Genomic DNA, 16029 nt, shown 5'->3' on the forward strand with positions numbered 1-16029 from the left:
AGCCACTGACTAAAACTCTATAAACCCTGTGGAGAATTATGGCTTCCACCTGTTACTTATAGGTATGTTTCCAGTATCTTCACAGCTAGCTTTCCTCAAAGCAACACCACACTAAATTTGGAAACTGAATTGCACCAAAGGGGGGAAGAACATAGTGCCACAGACAGAATAACATGAGGAATAATGTGGCAATGTGCTGTTTATTATACACAAAGTTATGCAGCTGATGACACTTTTGACCTGCTAACTAACCCCAGCATTTCTGCAACATGTGGTAAAACTCGTATAACTAAGTGCCAATGGAGCAACTGCCCACATGGGCCTCCACCGCCAGGCACCAAACTAGCTCAGTGCACGAATATAATGAATGGGCAGGGTGATGACATACTGAGGAACAAGGAGTTGGCTGACATTTCATCAGACCTGTATATCGGACCAGATGCCTCCGCCAGGCAGCTCCAGGTCACAACCGTAAGGGTCTGAGGTTTGAACCTGTGGAATCCTGCTAACTTGATGGGATTTACCAAGTCGCTACCAGCTAAATTAACCAATCACTTCATCTTAAGAGGTCACTGCACAACCACCAGTTGGCTACCACTGAAGTGTATCATAATTGTGCTGCTTTCTAATGGTGTATGAGTGTTGCCATCAAGGTTGCCTTCACTACACTGGGTAAGAAGACACTAAGGGTTGACATCAGGCTGCACCTGTCAGAGGAGAACACACATTTTGTGCCTACACCTGCTCATTGTATCAACAAAAAAGTTTTACTGTAATCCGTCTATCTTGCTGTGACCATCCTCCCTTTTGACAGACTCCTGGTTGCCTCGCCTGCCAATCGAACCTGCAATGCCTCTGTGTGAGAGGGGATACACCATCCTGATCGAGCGTACAAACCCCTCAGTGATGGACTGTGGAAGTCATCCGTTATGGGAAAAACACAGTCCAAAACATAACAACCTAGATTTTGTGTGTTACACTGAAGTATGGGTACGACTAAAATTAAAAGGTAGGAAAGCAATCACAATAACTGTCATTATTGATTCATTCTTTAAAGTAATAGTAAATTCAATACACACAAAAGGAATGTGGGCACTACTAGAACAATGTTGGCTATCATTTCCCTGCAGTTTATAAGTTTCATGACAGGTATGTTATGCAGTATCTTGAATGTAAGCATAAAGATTACAGTGATGCTCAGAATGTACTACTTGCTACATAAAACTAATGTAATGTGAAAAGTCCAATTTTTACTTCTGATATTACTCAATATTCCAACAGTTCATTTCTAAATCTTACTACATTTGAAGTATCTACAATGACAATATATTGATAAACTCCTAGTGTGGACACTGCAATGTGGCAGTGAGTCCCGAGCACCCGAAGGGATAGTGGTGATGTGGGTGAACAACCCCTGTCTTTCTCTTGCCAGACAGCCCACATCTGTGATTTATGTTTCAGAGAAAGCAGAATTGTCACTCAGTGACAGGTTTTGCCAAACCACCGTGGTATTGCGCCAGTTGTACTTGTTCATTGTGATGGGCCAAGATTAGTTTTTCACTCAGTTCAGCATACAAAAACAAAATGATTAACAGGCCAAAGAAAAGTGGAATACACAAAGCATTTAGTATGGTTTACCACTCAATTGCTTGCCGAGGTCAGCAGCATTGTAAACAACATCGTATAGTCTCGACCCCTAGTGGTATCTTACGCAAAGTCCAACACTGCAACTCTGAAGCATCAGAACAATAATAAAAAATTGTAATGATATGGAAATGATAGATTGGAACTAACCACACAGAGAGGAGGCATGAAGACACTATCACAATCTATCATTTCCAGATTCCTATATTCTGTCCCGGACTTTCCTCTGTTCGACAAAGAATGTATTACTTTTGTGAATCACCATTGGTTGATTAATGATCTCTCAATACTTTGCCATTGCTATCTTGCACTTATTAATAGCTATATCAAACAATTGACTAATGACAGAATTACAGTACTACAAAACTGTAGTAAAGAAGTAAATAATGTACTACTTTAAAACTACAAAAGCTGCAGAGAATTAAATGTGTGGACTGTTGATACAAGGATTCAGTAGAATATTTGCCAAAAGAAATATCCCAAATTTACTCTGGAGATTTTATGAGAACATTCACCACATTCATATTGTCGAACTTCAACTGATACTGCACAATACACTGTTACAGAAAACAGAACAATCAGCAAAAGAGATTACTATAAAATGTAACATATTACATGCAAGCCACAGACAGCTGCTAGAGGTGGCAATCAAGAATGGCAATATGCTGTTATAAATAATTTCAGAAATCATGTATGAGCACAAACAAAGAGCATAATCTCAGTATAACAGGATTATACAAATATTGTATACTAAGAATGGTATGCTTCATGTACTATGAATCAATCATGTACTCAAATGAGATAGAGTGTTTACATGGAGAGCTGGAATGTAGCAGCTAAAACAAATTTCAAGAATGAATATTCCAGTGTTTACAGAAACTGTAATGTGAAATCAGTTTATAGAGAATCAAATTTGGGAGTGCAAGTACACACAATGATTTACAGTCATCTATCAAACAGCTCACTGCAATGGATCACAGAATGCACCTGCATTTGAAATTAATGGGATCAAAATCATTATAATCCAAATTTAGGTTTTGGATAGTGACCGCTGTGATTAGTTTCTTGAAGACTCTACACAAAATTTTCTTTTCCATCTTTTTCCACCTAGTTTAGTAATCTGTAAACATCAACTTCCTAAGAACAATAAAAACTCAGAATTTTCTTTCTTCTCCTATCTGTGTAGGATGCTGGACAAATTCTGGTCAAAGAATGTATGAACATGTGACCAAATGTACCATATAAGATACATTTATGAAGAGAGATAACCTGTTCCCAGATGGTAATGATGTAATTCATAATGACACATCTGTTGTGGTGGAGTTTAATAGGTACGAAATTTGATGTGCTGTGTTTTTGTGTGCCATTTGAGCAGTTACGCAGTATACAAAGAGTCAGATCTCTGAATTTTCTGGAATGCAGTTGAGAGAGCTGGATGGCCTCAGTTATCAGTCCTAAAGCAGTGATGCCTTTAACCCTGTCTCACGAGTCAAAGCAAGGCTGGTGATACACATTGAAACTGATTAAAAGGCCTGGAAGTGTGGAGGATTGATACTAGTCAACCACTAAACAATCCGAGTACATCTGCTGATAAATATACTGGGTAATTTGTCTTGGGTGCCATATAGTGTTACAAGTGCACAGATGCTGGCTGTGGCCAATTGATTTCACTCAATCCACAGGAGCAGGTAGACTGAGGCAAAATAAACATATGACACAAATGTGGGAAAATGTAGAGTAAGAAATCTGGTGTTGAAAACAGACAACGTCATATAGCACAGGGAATAAAACACTAACTTATTACATGAACATGAGAGCTGTACCCAGACTGAACTCCTCTTGCTGTTTTAATGTTCATCAATCTGATGCAATGAGCAGAATAGATTGGTCTTCGGAAATTTCTCACATCTATTTACTTAATAGATTTGTTCCCTATGTGCAGCAGAAATTTGTGGAGTCTTGGCAGCAACAATGCATAACCACACAGCCTGCAAAATGAGTTGGAGATCACAGCTGATGTTCACATTTACCCATTTTGCAATTAAGCACCACAGACCTGGAACAAGTAGTTGCTGCAAGAATACGCACGACACTACTTCTTTCAAGGAAAGATCTATAGTTGTAGAAGAACTGATGAAAAATGAAATCTGCCCCTAAAAGCTACCTTGGAAGCAAAAAAAAGGATTAGTAATTCATATAATATAGAATATTATGGGACAACTAGGTAATGCAAAAGCACATAAAAGTGTTAACTGTCAGTATAATTTTATTTTATTTTTTTTTTTTTTTTTTTTTGGGCAGCCAAGACCTTCGAGCTAGCAAACTATGAGAGGCTCACCTTTAAAATCAGCCATTAAAATGAAACAATTAAAAATCTGTACATTTTATTTGTTTCTGTTTAAGTGTTCCTCATTTCATTTCCTCCACATTCTTCTAGTTTCTAACATTACGAAAATACTGAGTTGACCGATCTATTTGTTTGAAGGGTATCTGCCACATTAAAAATCGTCACATATGACAGCCTACTCACCTATTGTCAGAAGATGTGGCACTGCAGTCCATATCTGGCAGAAGGATTTCACAATGGTCACTTGCCCCTTCATTGACAGGTGCTGCAAAATGCACATCTTCCACATTATTCCCATCTACAGTTTCTTCCATTTTCAACATCTTTGTACATTTTGTGAGGCAGTGAATACTGGGAAGTCTAGTACTGACTGAGCTTCCTAAGAACTGCAAATAAGCAAATCAGACAATAAAAGCAACTTTGCTGCACCTGTAGTCATTTAAATTATACAATTAATTAACCACACTATACATGGCTGTGTCCCTCCTTCCACCCATCTATTTCCAAACAAAAATGGGGACAGGTGGGGGGGGAGATTGCACACACACACACACACACACACACACACACACAGACACACACACACACACACACACACACACACACATTTAGAAATAAGCAGGAGTTGTTATACTTCCATGTATTTTTTTGATTCCACAGCCACTGAGACACAAAGAACGGTAGGAAAAATAGGATGAAGGAAATTGGGTCAGAATGATTCACAGCTGCAGCAGGCTTCTTGAGCTTACCCGAGCTACACACACATAGGTACACCATAATTATGGTAATGGAAAATCTTTAGTGAGACACAAACAGCAGAAGGAAATTCCGTAGAAGGACTCATCTGAACTGTTCTCAGCCTTGTTTATGTGCCTATCGTCACCTCAACTATTTTCTGAGGTTTTACATTAACTTCTTTCATCATTTATGTACACTGTAAGTCACTCTGAGCTGTTTTTGATACCACACGTAGTATACCAATGTCATTTAATTGCCTTCTATTACATTCATTGATGTTCTACAGCTGGTAGACCTGTGTACAAACATACATTTCTTCAATTTTACTACCATGTTCATTACAAAAAGTGTGTGTAAGCTTCTTAGGCCTTCAGCATCCATTTTATTTCAGTAATCTCCTCCCACCATGCTTCATGTTTTCCAAAAAGTGTTTATCAATAGTACTGAATTTAGTATCTTTCTTTATTTTGTCTTACATTTCCCTCTTAATTCAATTTATTATCCCATCAGTGATACCTGTATTTTACTATTTTTGTATTTTTATAACTCTTGTTTTATACTTTTTTAGAAGAGTTGATCTGTAAATGTCCAACATATTATGAAATCACAACAGATGAAGCACATGCTCAGACTGTGCAAAAGAAGGTGGGAAACTTGTTATAAGGTTTGCAAAGGAACCATCCCGCTATTTCTCTGACATGTTTGAGAAAAACAAAAAACAGTTTACATCTGGGTGTCAGATGGCAATTTGAATATTTATTTATTTATTTCAGGAAAAAAGAACAAGCTATTTTGCTGCTCCATCAGAGACAACATTAAGGTCACCAACTACAGCAAATACCCACACAAATGTAGTAATTTAGACTTCCAAACAATGGAAAATCGAGGGAGGAAAAGACAGATTGCTACTTACCATACAGAAGACATATTAAGTTGAGAACAGGCACAATTAATAGACACTTATGTAAAGGTCTCGGCCATAGCCTTCATCATGGAGAACAAAACCACCCCCCCCCCCCCCACACACACACACACACACACACACCATTCATACACACATGACTGCCAACCCCACCATCTCTGGCCACATTCCGGCCCAAGATGGTAAAGTTAGTGGTCATGTGTGTATGAGGTGCACTTGCTTGTGTGTAGGAATGGTGTGTGTTTCTCTTTTGCTGATGAAGGTTGTGGCCAAAAGTTTTATGTAAGGATATTTTAATTGTGCCTGTCTGCAACTTAGCATGTCTTCTATATGGCAGTAAGTAGCAATCTGTCTTTTCCTACATTGTAGGTTGTGTTTTATATCTGAATGCATTCAGAGCTGTAGAATACTGTCAACATCAAACAGAGATCATAGAAAAGGCAAATGGAGGCCACAAAATATCTGTGTAAGAGGAGACAGTACACCTCCTGTTTCTTTGTGTGGTCTAACATGAGGCACAGTTATAAAAACCATATCTCTTTTGTAAATTTATTGTTACCATTTATGTTAAATGTCCATCAAGAATCAATCTAATTTATCTTGCTGTTTCCACCACATGTTTTAATATACATATTTTTATTTTTTAAATTATAGTCTTGTGTGTTTCCTAATGGCAACATCTAATTAAACAGGTTATTAGCTGATTACTGTCATAACGATCTATCATTCAAACTCTTCAAGGATTCTTAGACACACAATATTTGTTGTGATTATTACTATTATTAAACAATAGAAAATCCAGGATGGAATGTAACAATATTATGAAAAGATAGTTCCTACACACCATATAATGGAGGTGCTGACACCCAAACCTCCAGGTGTCAAACACTCAGATCGGCACTAAACTTCGTGCGTCGATAGAGTATCATCCAAAACACCAGTTAAGTTTGTGCTGGGTGCTGTTGTCCAGTAAAAGATGTGTAAACGGTAATTAAAAGTAACACCAGAACCACAGAGTATAGGCAAACCATATCTGTGCCCTCTGAATTGAAGATCTCTGGAAGGTGAATTGGTAGAGTGCCAGATTGTTGTACGAAAGATTCCAAATTCGAAACCCACTGCAGGTGATTTTTTTTTTTTAACATATCATACATGACATTGTTACATGGGAGAACGTTTTTTTGCCACGTAAAAGGACGTTTGAGAGTTTGTAGCAATGTTCTTTTGGCAGGCTGCTTTTGCTTTGTTAGTTGAAACTAGGAGACCTATAGTATACCATCAGTGGGTTTCAAACTCGGGACCTTCCACACGATGATCTGACACTACCAACTCACCTACCAGAGATCTTCGATTCAGTGGGCACAGATATAGTTTACCTATACTCTGTAGTTCTGGTGTTACTTTTAATTACCAATTACGCATCTTCTACTGGATGACAGCTCACAGCACAAACTAAATTGGTGTTTTGGTTGACAAACTTTTGGTACCAATGTGAATGAAATCTGAAGGTTTGGGTGTGAGTCGCAGATAGGCGCAACCAAAAGACTTCAGCAAATGACGGGAGAGGCAACCGGGTGGTGGGGGTAGGTAGGAGACTGGGGCAGGGAGGGGAACTGATAGCAGGGTAGGGGTACAGCTGTTTCTCGGCCACAGTTTCTTGGTACCCATTCATACAGACAGACATCGTGTTGTCATGCCCAAGTAGAATGCAGCACTGTGGCTGCAGCTTAGCTTGTAGCTCACATGACTAGTTTCACAAATAGGCATGCCTTTGATGGGATAGGTAACGCTAGTGACCGAACTGGAGTAGATGGCGGTGGGAGGATGCATGGGGACAGGTTTCGAATCTAGGTCTATTACAGGGACATGATCCATGATGCAAGCGGTTGTGAGCAGATGTTGGGTACGGATGTACGAGGATTTTGTGTAGGTATGGTTGGCAGCAGAATACCACTGTGGGAGGGGTGAGAAGGATGATGGGTAGGACATTCCTCATTTAAGTGCACTATGTGTGGTAGTGGAGAGCCTGGAGGGGAATGTGACTCAGTTGTTCCACTCCTTGGTGGTACTGAGTCAAGAGGGGAATGTTCCTCCACGGCCAGGTGCCAGGACTTAAAGATGTTGCGCGTGATTGGAGAGATAAGGCACAGGAGATCTGTTTTTGCACGAGGTTGGGAGGGTCATTACCATTTGTGAAGGACTCAGTGAGATCTTCAATGTATTTCTGTATTTTGAGAGGGATGCCTCATGTCGACAGATGTGACGTCCATTAGTGGCTAGGCTGTATGGAAGGGTCTTCTTGGTATGGAATGGGTGGCAGCTGTCAAAGTGGAGGTATTGTTGTTGGTTGGTACACTATATGACCAAAAGTATCCAGACATACAAGTTCGTGGTGCCCTCCATCAGCAATGCTTGAATCCAATATGGTGTTAGCCCACCCTTAGCCTTGATGACAGCTTCCACTCTCGCAGGCATGCATTCAGGTCAGGTGCTGGACGGTTTCTTGGGGAATGGCAGCCCATTCTTCATGGAGTGCTGTACTGAGGAGAGGTATCAATGTCAGTCAGTGAGGCCTGGCAAGAAGTCGGTGTTCTAAAACATCCCAAAGGTGTTCTATAGGATTCAGGTCAGGACTCCGTGCAGGCCAGTCCATTAAAGGGATGTTATTGTTGTGTAACCACTCCGCCACAGGCTGTGCATTATGAACATGTGTTCAATCATGCTGAAAGATGCAATTGCCATCCTCGAATTGCTCTTCAACAGTGGGAAGCAAGAAGGTGCTTAAAACATCAATACAGGCCTGTGCTGTGATAGTGCCATGCAAAACAACAAGGGGTGCAAGCCCTCTCCATGAAAAACATGACCACGCCATAACACCACCGCCTCCAGATTTTACTGTTGGTGCTACACATGCTGGCAGATGATGTTTACCAGGCATTCACCATACCCACACCCTGCCATCAGATCGCCACACTGTGTATTGTGATTCGTCACTCCTTTCCGCTGTTCAATTGTCTAATGTTTATGCTCCTTACACCAAGCAAGGCACAGTTCAGCATTTGCCAGTGTGATGTGTAACTTATGAGCAGCTGAATGACCATGAAATCCAAGTTTTCTCACCTCCCGTATAACTGTCATAGTACTTCATTGGATCCTGATGCAGTTTGGAATTCCTGTGTGACAGAATAAGACAATACTGTCTGACAGAGATTAAATGCTGCTAACAATCTGCACACAGTGACACCAAATTTGTTCAGAGATGGATCTTAACTTTTGTATGATAAAAAACAATATTAAGGAGAGTCAGTTCAGATCCGTTAGAACAGTGATTGTATTAATTTTGAAACAGAAATAGGATGACAAAGTGCATCTTCGCATCAATTTTCAGCAAGCACATGGTTCCGAAAAAGCTGGCCAGTTGTTTTTGTAATTTGTTGTCTGCATAAAAACCACAACAGAATCACAGAAAATGGTGAAAATTCCAATACGTAAGGGTTGGAGTATGATAGAGTACTGCAGGACTTAATATACCATGTCAAACATGTAGGCAAGAAAAAAGTAAATTTAATTTTACTGGATACCAGCCAGGAAAATTTAATAAAGAAAGACTGAAGGGAAATGATCAGCTTGTGGAAATAAAAATTAATAATACACAATTAAAAATAATGTCACTGGCATCTTGGAATGAAATATAGACATAAATGCTTCTATATCAACAATGGGATTAGGTATGCAGAACAGCGGGACCTTAATTACAAAAATTAGAAGAAAATTTGAAGTATGATGTCCATTGAACAATAAAAGATAAACAGAATAGGCACCACAAAGGAGGCCACGCGTTCTAGATTTTATAGCAAAATGAAACACTCCATAAAGCAGACTTGTGAAAAGCAGCACTGTATAACAACTTTAATAGGTAAATTTAATGCATTATTTTGAGGAAAAAAAAACACACTGCCAACAAAAGAAATATACAGTACATCAAAATTGTACAACAAAGCTGAATAATGCAAACTGCCTAATATCATCAGACAACAAATACATATACAGTAGACGAGACAGAGTATCTCAAAATCTTGATAAATACTTAAAATTGCCACAAAACATAAATAGGTCTGCACCTGGGCCATCTTTCTCACAAAAACTATTAAAAGTTACAAGCACTTAAAATTTACACTCTTTATAGTAGTCAGCTGAGCAAGTAGTTTATCCCAAATAAATCCTTAGTTAAAGAAAAACTACAAATAAAAACACAGACAGTAGACTAAAGATCTTTTAAAGAGAGGTGGAATACTTTCCCACAAAGTTCATTACAGTTTATGCTCATTCAAGACCTGTACCATATGAAAACTAGACTTAATTATGGCAGACAAGATGAAGAAAGGGGAAGCGAAGTGGTAGCACGTTTGCAGTTGGCTTATCACACGGTGACAGGTGTGCCAATCCGTGTGTTTGCACCATGTAGTTTCTGCTTGTAGCAAACATTCACAGATGACAGAAATAGAAACTCCAAAATGCACTCTTGTCTCAACTGGAAACTCACAAGCAACTACCACTTATGGGAGACACAGAAAGAAGAGAAAGAGAAGACGGAGAACATTCATTCTTTTCATTCCACAATCCAGCATGTCACACACTACCCCAGTGGTTTCGACAACAAAAGTGCTAACTGTGTAACTACAACTTTGTACGTACCTGGGGCCTCAAGTCACCTAGTCATACTAGTAACCTGATAGACAATACCAGGATGGTCAGAATCTAATGGTTTGCTGCTATTCTTACAAGGCCTAGATGTGGATTTCGTATCTGTTTCCAGTCTTGCAATAAAAGCACACTCCCATTGAGGAACAAATGATTTAGTGTGTATATGATTTCCATAACCTTGCAGACATGGTTTGGAGGCACAGGGTGTCACAGGCCACTTAAGGTGATCAGAGGGCACAGAAAAGATACTTATAGGAAAGATGAAAGAAAACAGAATGCATCATGACACAAATATGGAACAGAAGAAAATGCCATGAATGGCTGGTGACTGTGCTTGCCAGACACATTTCACTAGGTGCAAATCCTTGGAGATTATTAAATAAAACAACAAGTTTACTGTTACCAGTCACCGTTTTATTTTTCCCATGACGCATTTCAAAGGTTTAAACCTCCAGCATCGGGTGGATTTACATTAGTTAGTATTACATATGTGTGTATGTTGTGTTACGACATTTGGAGGAACTTGTGGCACTGCCTAGTGGAGAAACAAGACACTATTTCAGAATATGGTTTTGGATAACTTTTGACAAAAAATTAAACTGATATTTAATGGTAAACTTTAATAAGTAAACTAGAGTACCTCCAGTGGTCACAGGTTCCTTTTTCTGTCGTAACATTTCACATGTATACTGCCACATTTGTAAACAAATATGGTGTCTGGAATCAGCTGGGTGCAAAGTTCGTACAGCAGAAGAGAAGACATAATTGCAAAGTGCAAAGAATATACATTGTAACAACATTATTATAGAATAAGCGATTAAACCATTTGGAGGTGTTTGTTTTGAGGTGTCAAATAAATGTGTGTGTACTTCAGGTGGTATATAAATCCAATTTTGAAGGGTTAAAACAGCTAAACATTCGTAATTGAAACCTCTCAAAAACACACTTTTAGAAGCTCCTCCTCATCACAACAACTAAGCAAAAAATATTTCAGTGACAACAGAGTTTAAAACAAGAATAACAAATCTACTGAAGTACACAAGTAAAACATAAGTATGTCTAAATTACACAGGAATTAACTATCCAACCAGAATAGGTCTGAAGTGCTTATTTAGGAACAATTACACGTCCAACATACCTCACAGTAACTACACTCACAAAAATTGAAAGTTCAAATCATACTTCTATATAAAGACACCTCATAAGAACAGGCAATAACTGCATAAGATGCAAAATTTAACTCTACATTATAATTTACTGACCTGACAGTCCCCCTATTCGCTCTCTACATCTTCTCTGAACAAATGGCTGCAGTGCCTCAGTACGTATAGTACACTTGTCATGTCCCAACGCGCAGAGTGCAGCATGCAGCAGTGGTGGCGGGGAGGGAGCGTGGGGTGGTGCACACTGGCCATATGCGTGTGGTGCCCATGTAGCAATGGCCTGGGCAGCTGGCTGCACAGTGACAAAAGTATGCGCTCTGGGCACTGAGGCCAGGACCCTAATGGAGATGGCAGCAAGAGGCTGACCAGCAGCAAGCGAGAGGCGGCACCTTTGGGCAAAGTGACAGCAGCTGGACTGCACAGTTGGTCAGAAGCAACCACAGGGCCGATAAAGCAAACATATCTGCCATTATGCAGCATGCCAGCAAGACAACGTGGCCAACTGCGCTGTACTCTTAAGTGGATGGGTGGCATCAGTGGGCAATGCAGACGAATGACAAGCAGCTGCGGGATGGCAGCAGCGGCAGGGAAGCCCTGTTGGCCTTCGGTAGCGAGCTCGTGCACTTGGTGAACCACAGGAGTGCCACAAATGGATCTTGCATCTTTTTAATGTCCTAGGGCTCAGCTCAAGTGTTACCGAGTGGCGACTGGGAAGCTAGGCTGACTGTGACTGTCAAATGAGGCCAGCACGCTAGCAGCAATCACGTGCGCACGAGGTGCGGTCAGTGTGCCCATGCTTATGTGCTGCACAACTTGGTGCACACTGCTGTAGACAGCAACGTGGTGCAGTTGACTTTGCCCCAGGTGCTGGTATGTGCACACACAGCATCTGGTGCAGCAGTGTCTGGCTATGGCTCCCAGGCTCGTCTCGCAGTGGAATAAGAGTGGCGAATACTGAGTGGCCACACAACATCAAACATTAACCAGAAGTAAATGGTCACCCTATGGACCGAATGGTGGGAATGAATTCCACTTCTGACACCAATGTACAAGAGGTCAAGTAATCAGGACTTACTGGGTGCACATCCAGAGGAATGTTAAATGACAGAACAGGAAATTAAGTCAAATAAAGAGAATATATTTCAGCATACAGAATGCAAGGGGTGTGCCCAGGGAAGGAAGTTTCCAGGTGTAGGCCAGACTATCAGGTCAAATAACTAAATAAAATGGGCAACCCGAGAGGAGGCAGTTCATGCTAAGTTCTGTTGATGGCCAATCACGATGCGCAGAGCTAGAGGCTCTGCCTCCCAAGGAACAAATCTGTTCTAGTCAAGGTCTGTATCACAAGAGAGAGACAGGCAACTGCGTCCCACTCTGCATAATACTTCAGCGTCCACACACATGACCTTCCTATGCTATTTGCTAAATCTATGATGTGAATTCGCTATAATTTTCAGTAGAGGGCTGAGAGTGTCTCTTGTCAGCAGCATTAACCGGACAGAACTGTCTCAGTTCCGAATGGCAGGCAACTTGTGTCACGAAGGCACAGACAAAGTTACAAGGGGAGAAAACTTGTGTGGATTTCGCTGGGGCTTTTGAAATAAATTTTTTAAAACCGATTCCCTTAACATTCCTTGACTGGCTGCAATCTTCTACATAATATGCCAGCTGCCAAATACAATACCAATATGTCCAAGTGACGTACAGGACCAGATGGTGTTGTACGTCCAAGCGATGTACAGGACCATATGGTGTTGTGTTGTTATGTGAATGGAATACAGTCCTCTGGCTTAAAAGAAACTATATTTCATATAACTGACATGCTAATTTTGAATTTGTATTAGCTGTACAATATTCAGGGAAAACACTTAACTGTATAATACACAATCAAAATAATGAAGGGCCTCAAAGGCGGAAGAGGAATCCTAACTCCCAACGGCAGAGAGAGCGGAAGAACCTAATGGAGAAAACGACAAAAAACAATCATTTCGGACTAACAATCCGATCTTACCTTGGAATTTATTTCCTATCATGTACAATGTACAATTTCAATTGCAGAATGGAAAGTCCACTAGCAGAAAGCATTACCCCAGGTGGTAACTCGAAAGAGGAATCCACCATTGCTTTATGCAATGCATAGGGACCTAGGGTTCTGGGGAGTCCCAACATCTGCATTAAGGATGAGTTGGAGCAGCCTTGGTATCCTTCCAAACTCAGGTACCTTGAATGTAAACTCATTACTAAAAATTGGTAAACAAAAAGAACTTGAAATTCTCTTAGATAAGCATGAAATACAAATTTTAGCAGTTCAAGAAACAAGATTTTTGGATGAAAATGTTATAGAAACCAAAAACCATAGAATTTTTAAGGGTAAACCAGCAATAAAAATCATGAAAGCCATGCAAATATTTGGTTCCACTTTCTATGTTATAAAAATTTAGTAGATAACATTACAAAATTCAAATCAAGTTCAGAAAGACTCTCTCTTCTCATAGTGAAATACAAAAATAAACAGTATACCTTTGTTAATTGTCATGCTCCAATCAATGATGACAATAAGAAAAATCCAAGTAAAGTAGAAGCATTCTGGGAACTTCTAGATGAAGAAATATAAAAAAATTCCAAAATCAAATGTTGTTATACTAACGGGGGATTTTAATGCACAAATAGGGAGGGCAAAATAGGTTCGAAAAATAATAGGATATTATCCAGCTCATAAAAGAACAAACAAAAATGGCACAAGACTAATCAGTCTTTGTAGAATATTTCAGTTGAAGGTAATGTCAACCTTCTTCAAAAAATTACCAAAAAAGGCAAAAACATGGATCTCTCCGAATCCAATGCTAGGGGAGTTCCAGTTAGATCATGTGGCTATTTCTAAATGCAAATTTAAAGAAATCATGAATTTAAAAGTAGCAAGAAACAGGGAATTTGATTCTGATCATTACCTGACTACGATTAAACTGAAACTTCCCCCCAATAAAAACCAAAAGAGACAGCAAACATTAATTAAATATAATACAGACAGGCTCAACATCACCAAAGAGGTAATAAAAAAATTTTCAGGAAGAAATTAAATGGACTAAATCAGGGAAATGGGAAGAAATATCGAAAGAAATCAACAGGGCAGCAAAAAATGTATTTGGAACAACAAAAATGAAGAAGAAAGTCTGGTGGAATGAAATCTGTGATGAAGCAGTTACAGAAAGAGCAAAGCAGTGGAAGAAATGGAAATGTTCTGGGAAGCCTGAACACCTTGATGCACTGAGAATGCAAAGGAAAGAAACAGCAAGAATAACAAAGAGTGCTAAATGATCTTTTGAGAAATCACAACTTCTTGACATACAAAACAACTTTGTAAAAAATAACTCCCAGAATTTCTATTAGATGAAACTTCCTGGCAGATTAAAACTGTGTGCCCGACCGAGACTCGAACTCGGGACCTTTGCCTTTCGCGGGCAAGTGCTCTACCAACTGAGCTACCGAAGCACGACTCACGCCCGGTACTCACAGCTTTATTTCATGGCTGTGTGGCTTTGCTCGCTACGCTAAGTGTTGGCGCATGCGCAGTGCGCGTGACCTTGAGTGTGCGAGTGAGAGCGCTGTGGACTGTGTGAGAGAGAGCGCAACACGGGCCCTAGATTTACTAGGCCCGTGTTGCTGGAAAATCAAGCTTATCAGCGGAAGTGACGTTTCGATAAGGCGCGCTGGCGCTGTGTCGCTCAGGCAGCAGCATGCTCAGTCGACTCGAGGCAGCCGCACGGAACACACAGCCATGCCGTACCGTCGCAGAAGATACAGGAGGAGCAGACTTCCAGTGTACAAGACAGTTGATACTTTTGGTTTTGTGCCCAATGTTGTTGCTCAAGAGGAACTACTGAGTGGTCCAATAACATTTGTTGGATGCAAGATTAATTTTTCATGTACGACTACTGAACTTGTTCCTGCCCGCGAAAGGCAAAGGTCCCGAGTTCGAGTCTCGGTCGGGCACACAGTTTTAATCTGCCAGGAAGTTTCATATCAGCGCACACTCCGCTGCAGAGTGAAAATCTCATTCTGGTTTCTATTAGATGTTTAAAAGTCATCTAAAGGGCTACCAAGCCCCAAGTATTTGCTTCACAAATGGAAATGGTAAAGTAGGCCTAAGCAACAGCCAGAATTGTGAAACACTAAGAAAGTACTTCGAAAAATTATTGAACTGTGAAGAACCAAACTGTAAGCTAGAATTTCCAGATCTCCATGAAAATACAGAAGCAGATCCACCACCTACAGCTGAAGAAATTAAAAAAGCAATAACTACCCTGAAAAACAACAAAGCCAGTGGGGAAGACTCGATCACAGCTGAACTAATTATAATTAAATGGTCTCAACCAAAAATTATAACTAACCTTCAGCTCATGTTTGAAGAAATATGAGAAACTAATATGATACCAGAAGACTGGAAAGCGGCTCTCAGCCATCCCTTGCACAAGAAAGGTGATAATCAAAATGTAAATAACTAGAGAGGTACA

General features: G+C 40.1%; 1 protein-coding gene across 2 annotated transcripts in view; it reads right to left on the reverse strand.

Moving 5' to 3' along the window:
• LOC124797969 (zinc finger protein 184-like) overlaps positions 1-16029 on the reverse strand; it is a 362232-nt gene that overhangs the window by 227866 nt on the left and 118337 nt on the right. For both annotated transcript variants that reach the window (XM_047261138.1, XM_047261137.1), the window contains exon 6: positions 4175-4377. In XM_047261138.1, the coding sequence (XP_047117094.1) occupies positions 4175-4377 (203 nt within the window). The remainder of the gene's footprint in view (positions 1-4174; positions 4378-16029) is intronic.

This window comes from Schistocerca piceifrons, chromosome 5, assembly GCF_021461385.2.
Source record: "Schistocerca piceifrons isolate TAMUIC-IGC-003096 chromosome 5, iqSchPice1.1, whole genome shotgun sequence".
NCBI classification, from domain to species: domain Eukaryota; kingdom Metazoa; phylum Arthropoda; class Insecta; order Orthoptera; family Acrididae; genus Schistocerca; species Schistocerca piceifrons.